Source organism: Nanorana parkeri, unplaced genomic scaffold (genome assembly GCF_000935625.1).
Source record: "Nanorana parkeri isolate BGI_ZX_2015 unplaced genomic scaffold, ASM93562v1 scaffold69, whole genome shotgun sequence".
NCBI classification, from domain to species: Eukaryota; Metazoa; Chordata; class Amphibia; order Anura; family Dicroglossidae; genus Nanorana; species Nanorana parkeri.
The window spans coordinates 435,444-447,346 of NW_017306337.1; the positions used below are offsets into that span (position 1 = coordinate 435,444).

The following is an 11,903-nucleotide window of genomic DNA, read 5'->3' on the forward strand; positions in this document are numbered from 1 at the left end:
CAGTATAAACTTTGTTGACTCACTTAGGCTGGGGTCACACCTTAGCGTATTGGAAACTCGCGTTTGCCGCGCGTTTCTTACAGCGCGGTTTTACCGCGATTTGCGGTAAAAGAAACGCGCGTCAAACGCGAGTTTCCGAGGGGGTATCCGGTTGATAACAGCGGGATACGGGCATCAATACGCCCCAAAGAAGCTCATGTACTTCTTTGGGCGTATGGCGTTTTATCCCGCGATCGAACGGGCGGTAAAACGCGCAGGTGAGAACCATGCCCATAGGCAAACATGGGTTTTCACCTGTTGCGCGTTTTACCAAACGTGGGAACGCGCGTTAAAACGCTCAGGTGTGAACGGGGCCTTACTGATTTCTGCAGTTCACCTTTGCAGGATATCCTTTGCTCTTTGCTCTGGCACAGTGATTAGCTCACCCCTCAGTCTGCTTTCTCCTCCTATCAGCATGCTACTTGGCAGCACATAAACAGATAGGCTCCTTGTGCTGCTTCTTCCTCTCACACTCCAGTCCTGCTCTAGAGGGACTGCAAGAGGCTGATACCAGGCCAAATTCAGGTACTTACACTGCTTGCATTTACAAAATACAGTTAATGATGTATTAGTGATTGATTTGTGTCTTTTATATCTGCCTAGTATTGCTCTAACTGGTTTTCTCTAGGCCTTAAGAGCCCTACAAGGAAGCTTTTGTTTACTTACCTTTCCGGCGGCCCATGTAAGATTAAGCTCCAACTTTTCCGCTCCCCAGCCACTGCAAGCTTTTGACTGTCGGGTCAAATACTTGTTCCTCCCGATGGCCACTGTGGTTCCTCCCACCAGCTCATACATCACTACAGGACGTACAAGCCGGTGGAAGGAGCCACAGCAGTGGGAGGAACCACAGCAGCCAGTGTGGGGAGAGCAAGCATTTGACTCATCTGGCATTCAAATGCTTGCAGTGGTTGGGGAGAGGAGACATGGGGGCTCTACCTTACAGTGGCCATTAGAAAAATACACACTTCTTTTACAGGTGGGATTTCTGTAAAAGTGACCTTGCGGTGACTGGGTCACTTCATTCAGCTTTTAACCTAGGTGACATTTCTTTTGCATTCTTTCATTGAAAAGGGGGGTCAATCCTTTAATAATCACAGAGATCTTCTAACGTGAAGGAAAAAGTCTGTAAGCAGTAACAAGCACTTCTGATATTGCAGCGCTGGGGGTCCCCGGTTCAAATCCCAGCCTGGACACCATCTGCAAGGAGTTTGCATGTTCTCCCTGTGCTTGCGTAGGTTTCCCCTGGGTACTCTGGTTTCCTTCACACTCCAAACACATGCTGGAAGGTTAACTGGCTCCTGTCTAAAGTGGCCCTGTATGCGTGTGAGATAGGGACCATAGATTTATGTGAATGTGCCATATGTAAAGTGCTGCGTAATTTGTTGGTAATATATAAATACCTATAATAATAGTAAATAAATATTCGTGCAGCATTTTTTAAAAGACAAAACATGGGGAAATGTGTTGGCAGTGGCGTCACAAGGGGGGTGCGTACCCGGGTGCCACCATTGGAGGGGTGACACCAAAATTACTCACAGTCATTTTGGTGTCACCCCCCTCTGAAAAGTCGGGCACTCGGTCATGGACCGAATGCCCGACAGTATCAGGAGAGAGGAGGGGACCCGGCGGCATACCTCATCCCACCGGGTGACTGTCCCCTCCTCTCTCTGACGGCGTCCATCACCAAGATGGCCGCTGGCAGGTATCAGAATACTGCCGCGCATGCACGATGACGTCATCGCGCACGCGCAGTGACGTCTCGGCGGGGTGACACTCGGTTACCGCTCCGGGTGTCACCCAGCCTCGGGACGCCCCTGTGTATTGGAAAGATGTTCTGCATATTTTTGCACAAACAAGCTATCTGTGCAAAAGTTAAAGCTTTCTCTGTTTGACCACTGGCCAAATAAAAGAGCTATCTGCATCTCTGGAGACCTCTGTAAGCAGTGGATTTGAATGCTGCGTGTCAGAATGATCTAATCTCCATGCCTGTAGCGTAGTCAATACTGATCTGGTTGCTCTCATTTGTGCCAAAGCTATTGTTCATGTATAACATTTGTATTTACATCTCTTTACAGATAAATATGTCATTTGATCACTTTTATTACAAAGGAGCCCAATTTGCGCATACGGTGCACTCAGAAAGTAGTCTCAATTATGCGGAAAATGAATTTGAAGTCTTGGATGATGATGTCTTCAATGTCACCTACCCTAAATCAGGTAATTTAAAGATAACTTACTAATTACTTTAACAAGTCTGCAGGACTCAATTCCTGACCTTACAATATACATTAGTTTAAATATAAAACATTAAAGAAAAACTCTGTTTTATCATAAAAAAGGTGTTTGATTGGGTTCAGATCATGAAACATACCTGGACACTGAATCACTTTCACCCTGTTCTCCTTTAGAAATGCAACAGTGGCCTTAGATGTGAGTTTTGGATCATTGTCATGTTGGGAAAAGTGCCCGACAACCAAGGTCACGGAGTGATGGTAGCATCTTCTCTTTCAATATAGAACAGTACATCTGTGAATTCATGATACCATCAATGAAATGCAGCTCCCCGACACCAGCAGCATTCATGCAGCCCCAACAGAAGGACACTGCCACCACCATGTTTCACTGTAGACACCATGCATTTTTCTTTGTACTCCTCACCTTTGCGACGCCATACAGTTTTGAAGCCATCAGTTCCAAAAACATTGATCTTGGTCTCATCTCTCCAGAGTACAGAGTCCCAGTAGTCTTCTTCTTTTCCAGCATGGGCCCTGGCAAACTGTCCATGGGCTTTAGGAGAGGCTTCCTTCCTGGACGACACCCATGCATGCCATTCCTCTGCAGTGTACGCCATATTGTGTTACGAGAAAAAGATCACTCCAGTTTGGCCTTCTACTTCTTTAGCTAACTGCAGTGAACTTGCATGGCGATTTTCTTCAACCCTTCTCTTCAGAAGACGCTCCTGTCGAGGTGTTAACTTCTGTGGATGGCCTGAACGTCTCTGTGAGATAGTTGCAGTTCCATCTTTGTTACATTTTTGTGTCACTTTTGCTACTGATAAGTAAAGCTTTGATGATCTTCTTGTAGCCTTCACCTTTCTTGTGTAAAGAAATTATTTTCTTTCTCAGGCTTTGTGACATTTCTCTTCCATGTGGTGGCATTGCTGACAACATGAAATGGGAAGGGGTTTTCTTCAAGTAACACCCTTTTATAATCAACTGTCTGCTGGACACCTGTTTAATGAATAGTTATGCTCACCTGTAGTTGAATTCTTGTTAATTAATATTTTGTCTAAAATTTAGCTTTGTTCCTATAACTTTCCTTGGGATGTATTTATTTTTGCAACATGGGTGGGTGGTATTAGTGGAATAAAATCCCCTCTCACTGAAGGGTGGGCGGGTGTTTGGCGGGGAGGGGTGCACATTGAGGAATCTGGCCTTGGGGCAAAAGAGAGAGTAAATCCGGCCCTGAATATTACTTGAAATGGTGGAGCTAGATGCAGAAACACCCCAGCGAAGTCCTTCAAGATCGACTAAGCGAGAATCAAATTCTCCACTTTTTCCACACACTCTTTGATCTTTAAATCTGTAGTCCCTGGTCGTACACCTTAGATCCCTTGAGCTTAAGACACGATTGACGCTTTGTTCGTCCCCTAGGCTACCAATGAAGTCTTGAGTATGCCCCTACATTTCGGGTTCCGCTGGACGGAGATATTGGCAGCCTCCCCTGATCTCTATTGAGACGGATCTGGGAGCCCCAATGTATACATATTTTTCTTTTCCTTTTTTCTTTTTATGCTGACATCTCTCGAATTCTCTTTTTTGAATATACATTTCCCACCGGAGAGATGAGTAACGCTTTGCCCTTCTCCTAGGAGACTAAGTAAGTAATTGAACCTGCGCTTGCGCTCTGTGACCGGCTGGGCGATGACCCAGGCTGTCTGTTGTGATTTCCATCGAGACAGATTATGGAGCTTGGTGATCGAATATTTCATGTATAGACGCGGACCTACCCATTCATCGAACCCCCGCACATCAATGTGAGGCACTTTATTATTTGGTATAAGCCATTATGGCTATCGTTTTTAACTTTTGTATATTATACCTATTGTTTACACTGTGTTTAAACATAGCGGTTTTCCCGCCATGATGACGTCACGGGGCGGTACTTCTAATGATAATTGGTAAACTCTTAAGCATCACAAAAGTTATATATGTGGTGTCTTTAATATGCACTTGTTGTCACATCCTTTTTCCCTGATGAAGGGACCCTGCGTGGCCCCGAAAATTTGGCTGTTTTCACTGTGACTTTGTCCGAATAAAATGGACATATTTAAAGGAGAACTATGGGGTTAGGGCTTTACCCCATAGTTCTCCTTAGGGTAACGGGAGGACACAAACTAGCGTCCTCCCGTCACCCTAAGCTCAGTATACTGAGACGCCGCAGTATACCGCGAGCTACAGCTTGCGGTATACTGCCCCGCCGCAGCTGAAGCGGATCCCGACAATTATGTCTGGATCCGCCCAGCTGCGTGAGTGACAGTTGGCTCTGCCTATCTAGAGGCAGAGCCAGCTGTACCCGCCCCGTCCGTTCCGCCAGTCAGCGCTGGAGGATCGGAGCGGGGAGGGGGGAATCCAGCCACTCCCCTGTCACGGCAGAGAGCTGTTACAGGATTGAGAAGTGAGCGAACGCCGGTATGTGATCTTTCACTTCCCGATCTACTGAGCCGACCTGTGACAGTCTCATTGTCACAGGTCGGCTAGAACTATGAGGTGATTGAAAAGCACTCACCTCATAGTTCACCTTTTATGATATTGCTGGTGATCCTTATCCTCTTCCCTGATATAAGGGGAGGAGCTTCTACTAAAAGGCATATCCATTCAGATGTGTCAAAGGCAGCATGATGTTAAATTCAGCTCTGGTGATGATGTAAACTATAGTAACACAAGCATGTTATGTCATTAACAGCCTGTATGCCATTCTCACTTTTTGTTGGATGCCTCAGAAAATAGGGGCTAAAAATTGTTCCTGTGTTGATGGGCACCAGCCTCTTCCATCTTGTGCTCTCAGAAAAGGTATATAAATAAGGATAGATGGACACGTTCCACTTTCCACCATTTTAAAGCAGGACTCCAGCTAAAATAACAAGATAAAATGAAGAGACCTTAAAAAGATAAAATAACACAGCTAGCTTTTGTTGCAATGTCCACCTTTAGTCCAGAGATGTCCACTGCAGTAAATGTTTATGCGAAAACTTTTAAAGCTTTCAGACTTTTAGCCTAAAAGATGTCCTCAGTCTGAAAGCCAGCATGATTCAACCTATTTCCTCTGAGCCCAGGTCATCCTGGACCCACCCCAGCCTGTGACTGGACAGTAAATGAAGAAGCAGCTCAGTGATGAGTTCATCTTTCTATCATCTTGTCAGTGCATGAACTGCTTGGCTCCTTGGACTGCCTCTTACTGTCACACTACAGCTCTGATATACATGGTCTGCAATCGGCTAAAACTAGCTGTGCCGCCCCAATAGGGGCATAGAATATGAGATGCATAGCCTCAGTTAATATTAGCATTGTTATATAGGTTAGAATTTATATAGTGTGATTTGCCTAACTATTTTCTCATAGCTAAATTCATGTGTTATCCTATGCTGCCATCTAGTGGCCTTTTGTTGTAATGTACATGTTTTTCTGTAATTATTCCTCATGTGACGATGTATTTCCCCCTAGTGTACGCCCCTTCCTTCTTCCTGTGTGCAGTACTTCCTGTGTCATGGCCACAGTTAAAAGTCACATGTAACAAGGACACACATGTAATCTGCACAGTACGTAGGAAAGGCATCATTTTCTGACCGCACAATACTATAACCATTCATCTGCTGTTCCTATCATCTGATGTAACCCTGATGTTAAAGAATAAACACCTCTTTTGAATGAATCGGTATTGACGAGTTCAGCTATCTGACGAGGATTGTCCGCAGTGAGTATATCTGCTTATACAGGCCAGGCATAGAGGTCTCAGCAAGGGATATATTTCGCTATCACAACAATCGGAGTCAGAATACTAGCTTAGCAGTTAGAAGTGTGTAGGACACAAGAATTTCCAGAGGGAGGTTGTAGACTGGCATTGCTAGCCTTATCTGGATTAGTGATAGGCCGAGTGTTCGATTCGAACATGAGTTCGAATCGAACATCGGCAGTTCGAGCGCTCGCCGAACTTTATGGGATGTTCGCGGTTTGTTCGACCGCGGACATTCCATAATGCAAAATGCCCTCTGAAGCTCTGATTTGTTAAAGTCTTGCACCTGACCACAGGTCAGGTGAAGACCTTTGCCCAATCAGGGCTCAGCGGAGGAGGGGCCTGAAGGAGAAAGTTCTGTATCAGGTCCCCCATGCAGACAGTGGGCGAGTGCAATAGCCAGCTTGCTATTGGCTATTGCATTTTACAATACCCAATAGCAGGCTGGGTATGGCTCCCAGCCTGCAATGAAGAGGAGGCAGGGGGGTGGGGCAGAGGAGCCGTGGCCGGACCAGATCGTAGACGAAGCCGACGGACCAGGGGACTGGAGGCCGGGGCAGCAGTGGATGGACCAGGGGACCGGAGGCCGGGACAGCAGAAGAGTAAGGTTGCCACCTTTTCTTTCAGCGAAACCCGAAGACTCTAGCGACGCATGGAAGTTTTGGGGGGAGAATAAGTCGTGGCTTATTCATATGTAAATAGCACCACCCATTCATATGTAAATGTCACAGTCTCAAGACTATTTTCAGTGCAGGGCCAGTAGCCCTAATCTTTATTTTGGCTGCCCCTGTCTGCCTGATATCGTGTGCCCAGGTCTCAGCTGCCATGAAATCCGGACACAGTATGTGGCAAACCTACAGCAGAGGTAAGGGGGGCAGTGAAGGCATGCAGAGGTCTGTGTCCCCGCTGTCTCTGCCAACACAGGCGCGGAGAGCAGCGAGGTTTTGAAGGGACACAGGCCGCTGCAGCCACAGTTTTCCTACATGTACCGGCAGCTGTATGGGGGTCGAACATTCAACCCGCATACACTTGCATTGAGTTCGAGTTCGAACATTTCGGCCGTTCGAATACGAACCGAACACGGGGGTGTTCGGCTCATCCCTAATCTGTAGGCCTCTTTTGGGATCAACTTCTATCTCTCTTGTTCTCATAGCTCGATTTTGGTGCATCCTTCCAAATAGACTTTACAAACAGTTTCACATAGGAAAGGGAATTCTAAGGCATTCGTAGGCTTAATCCCTTTATTACCAATAAATACAAGGTTAAAAGATTAAATCCTGGCCAACGCATGTTTTGCATGTATATCCTAGGCTTTGTCATGGCAAATATGCGATGATATACACCCGGGATATACACAAAATATGTGTGTTGGCCAACATTCAAAATCTTTGAACCTTATAATCATTGCAAATAAAGGGATTAGGGCTAGGCCTATGAATACCTCTGGATTTGCTGTCCTTGCAGAACTGAGAAGGAGGGCCCAGCGGTGGCAGCAGAGTTGGAGGAGGCCGGGGCCCAGCAGCGCTGGCCCAGTGGCAGAGGTGAGGGAAGCCGGGGCCCAGCAGCAGGCGGCTCGTGGCTGACTGGAAGAGGAGTGCAGTGTGCAGGGCAAGCGATCCTGACCAGCCCACACCCCTAGAGACCCCACATCCCTAGAGACCCCACACCCCTAGAGAGTCTTTGATATGCTCTGCAGGGTCACTCTCAGGTGGGCTCTGCGGGGTCTCAGGTAAGCTGTGCAGGGTCTCTTGTGGGCTCTGCAGTCTGTGGTGGGCTCTGTAGGGTCACTCTCAGGTGGGCTGTGTGGGGTTTTAGGTGGGTTCTGCATTGTCTCTGGTATGTGCTGGGTCTCAGGTGGGCTGTGCGGGGACTGTGGTGGGTTGTATGGGGTCTCAGGTGGGCTCTGCAGAGTCTCGGATGGGCTCTGTGGGGTCTATGGTGGGCTCTGCAGGGTCACTCTCGGGTGGACTGTGTTGGGTTTTTAGGTGGGCTCTGCAGGGAAACTCTCAGGTGGGCTGTGTGAGTTTCAGGTGGGCTCTGCAGGGACTCTGGTATGTGTTGGGTCTCAGGTGGGCTGTGTGGGGTTTATGTTGGGTTGTGAGGGGTATCAGGTGGGCTCTGCAGGGTCTCAGGTGGGTTCTGCAGGGTCACTCTCAGGTGGGCTCTGTGGGGTTTCAGGTGGGCTCTGCGGGGTCTCTAGTATGTGCTGGGTCTCAGGTGGGCTGTGCGGGGTCTCAGGTGGGCTTTGCGGGGTCTCAGGTGGGCTTTGCGGGGTCTCAGGTGGGCTCTGCAGGGTCCCTGGTGGGCTGTGCGGGGGGTCTATGGTGAGCTTTGCAGCAGTGAGCAGCGGAGTGATCTTTTCTTCAGCTCAGAGCCAGCAGGAGCATATATGAAGAGAAGGAGACGGCGCAGGCACACAGGAACTTTTGGGGGGGCCCATACAAAATTTTGCTATGGGGCCCTCTAATTTCTAGTTATGCGCCTGTCCCTGTGCAATACTATTTGTAAACTGAATCATGAATGCAGCTGCTAGACTCATCCACCTGATCAGCCGCTCAGTGTCTGCAACCTCCACTCTGTCAATCCCTACACAGGCTTCCACTAGCCCAAAGGATAAAATTCAAAATATTAACAACCACTTACAAAGCCATCCACAACTCCGCCCCCGGCTATATCTCAAACCTGGTCTCAAAGTATCACCCTAATCTTATCACCCTAATCGTCCCCTCCTCTCTTCAAAAGACCTCCTGCTTTCCAGCTCCCTCATGCTCGCCTCCAGGAGTTCACTAGAGTCTCTCCCATCCTATGGAACTCTCTACCCCAACCTATCCATCTATCTCCCACACTGACTGCCTTTAGGCGATCCCTTAAGACTCATCTCTTCAGGGAAGCCTATCCCATCTCAACCTAACCACTGAACCATCACATTCTCAAAGAATTCATCCCCACATAGCTACCTACTCATGTATGACTTCTCCCTCCCTTTTAGATTGTAATCCCTCACGGGCAGGGTCCTCCTTACCATCTTGTCTTGAATTATATTGTGATTGTAATGTCTTCCCTATGTTGTAAAGCACTGCGCAAACTGTTGGCGCTATATAAATCCTGTATGATAATAATAATAATAATAATAAACTGTTCTAGGTACCCTCTTGCTGGAATCATTTTTAGACTGGAGCTTCATAGGAAAAAAAATCCTTTAAGATCTGGAAAATGACACAATTGTCAGCTTTTTGTTATCACATATATAATTTGTGTTTGGATTTTTTACAGGTACGAACTGGATGATAGAAATCTTGAATTTAATCAAACATGATGGAGATCCCACAACATGTCAGAGTATACTTAACTTTGAAAGATCACCATGGTTTGAGATTGAGGCATTTAAAGAACAAGAAAAACAACTTTCTCAGCCAAGAATTATATCTTCCCACCTACCCCACCAATTGTTTGCCAAATCTTTTTTCAAATCTAAAGCAAAGGTATGAGGCAACCTTACTCATATCTGTATGACTACATGTTCTATAAACTTAATTACTGGCTTAGGAACTGTGTACAAAAGATAAAGTGAATGTTATTCTTAGCTTTAACCCTTGCTGCCAAGCCCTCTCTAACACTTTTGACCTCAGCTGGCCAGGCCATTTTTGCAATTTTCCACCTTTTTTTAATTTTCAACTGCTGCTTTTAGAGTTTGTAAAAGACCCCCCAAACCATACATTTCATGAAAGCACAGGAGCGCTAGAATAAGAAATGGTGCTACTAATTTTCCTGACAACGCTGGCTTGTTCCTGACAACGCTGATTTCCTGGTTCCTGCTCCTGGCTTGTTCCTGACAACGATGATCTCTGTGTTCCTAACCTGGCTCGTAACTACCCAATCCGGCTCCTGACCTTGGCTTGTTCCGGTTTATGATTTTTGCTTGCTCCTGTGGACACTGTCCTTAATAAATATTTTAACTAGCGCCTTATGCTTGTCTGGTTTTCAATGTGCTCTGACAGACCTACACAAGCAGTTGATAAGAAGATTGAATTTGAATATTTTTTTTCACATAAGTATTGTTCGCTGTTATATTTGGTTTTTGAACATATTTGTTTTCTGCGTTGGGTGACAGCACCGCTTCACATATTTGAATGATATCAATGCAGGCTCATGCAACCAATTTAAGTGAGTAGCTGTAAGGAGGAACGCCCAGTTTTTTTAGAGTAATCGGGCGCAGAAGTCTCTATAGAAGATAAAAATACACAAATCGATAAAAACGCACTAAAATCAGTATCAGTACACACAAAAAAACATATTTTATATGTCATGTTTTGTAATTAATAAATTAATAAATAACAAATATTTGTACATTTTAAATTGCACCTTTTTGTAAAACGGTAAAAATAATGATGGAATGCAAAACTGTAAATAAGCAACTTATGCTAAAGATTTGTGTTGTGGTAAGGCCTGATCTGCAGTGTTGTTTGTGCGCTGTGTTGGTTGGGGTTATGATAAAATGATGCAGACATGTGCAGTTGATGTATATGAACACAGAAACTTACATTTTTGTTAGCTTTCCTCTTCATAGCCACATGGAAATTTTTGCATCTGTACTGTTCAAGAGATGTGTGTATTTTCCTGTGGAGAAAATGTTGAATTTTTAGGCTTCAGGCCTAATAAAACCTTCATAAAAAATGAAGAAAGCCTACAATGTGAGCCCTGAAAATGTGCACACATATACTTCATCACTGCACCTCTTCATTACCACAATAAATGCCAATCAGTTACAAAGGTGGAAATAGACTATAAGAATGTTAACTGACATGATAAAGGATACTCAGAAGTGCCACACATAGTTTGTTATCTACTGGAAAGAATCCAGGCATCAGGACATCCTATGAGATAACTTAAAACATGTGCAGGCACCTTGTCTTGGAGCATATTTATGGCAAAGGCTGAATTAGGTGCAGGAGCTAGCCCAACCTTTAAGGAGAGTCTCCTGGTGTTTGGAAAATTAAAGAGAATAGGGAGTGTAGAGGTAAAGAGTAGGAATTAGATCAGTGGAGGGCTGGGAGAGGGTGTCCCCCCCTCCCCCCCCCCAGGCTGCCTGCCTCATGCGGAGGGCTGTTTAAAGATAAGTCATGGTCATGAAGTTGAGGGACGGTAAGGTGTACTGAACCCAGGAGAGCCAGGCTTTGAGAAATTTTGGGTGCAAATAATTTTAGATGGCCTTGCTTCAAGTTTGGTCTCAGCATCCTGATCTCCTTGTGCACCTGCTCTGTTTTTACTTTAGAGATAAGAGGGATAGCAAGCGGACCCGTCACTGCTGGAAGTGGGGAGCAGAATAAACTGAGCTAGTGAAATGAAACAGAAAGTACCCTCTGCTGTAATATTTGAGGATGAATTACTCCGTACTGCCTTCAGTTAAATAGGTCAGCATGTACAGTATTTGTTTTAAAGTGTATTTTCTACTAGTTAAGAATATCTGAATATTTTAATGTTGCGTGGTCATAGTTCTTCTTTAAAGCTGAACTTCAGACTTGCAGCAAAGTATACAGTTATGATATATGTACAGAAACAATTTACTTCAAACAGTAAAACAACAAAAGGTTTCTCAGCACACTCGCCAGCCAGACAAACTTGCACCCAATTTAATCTTCCGCCCCATGTGCTCCAAGATGGAGACTCTCATAGTTTAGAGTTAGGACCGCACTATATGGAGGTTCCTTGACGTGGCTGTGCGGCTTTCACATTTTCTGCAGAAGACGTGTATCTAAACCTCTGCTTTTAACCTTAGTTAACCTTAGGTTTTTTTTTGCATGCTGGCTGGTGAGTGTGCTGGGAAACTTTTTGCTGTTTTGTCAGAAAGCAAA

At 45.5% G+C, this 11,903-nt stretch overlaps 1 protein-coding gene across 1 annotated transcript in view; it reads left to right on the top strand.

Annotated features, from left to right (window-relative positions):
- Nucleotides 1-2,118: 2,118 nt before the first annotated feature.
- The window catches only part of LOC108804664 (sulfotransferase family cytosolic 2B member 1-like), an 18,324-nt gene continuing 8,539 nt past the window's right edge, over nucleotides 2,119-11,903 (top strand). Inside the window, exons 1-2 of the mRNA XM_018576505.1 lie at nucleotides 2,119-2,256; nucleotides 9,325-9,533. Of these exons, the coding sequence (XP_018432007.1) occupies nucleotides 2,121-2,256; nucleotides 9,325-9,533 (345 nt within the window). The 5' untranslated portion in view covers nucleotides 2,119-2,120. The remainder of the gene's footprint in view (nucleotides 2,257-9,324; nucleotides 9,534-11,903) is intronic.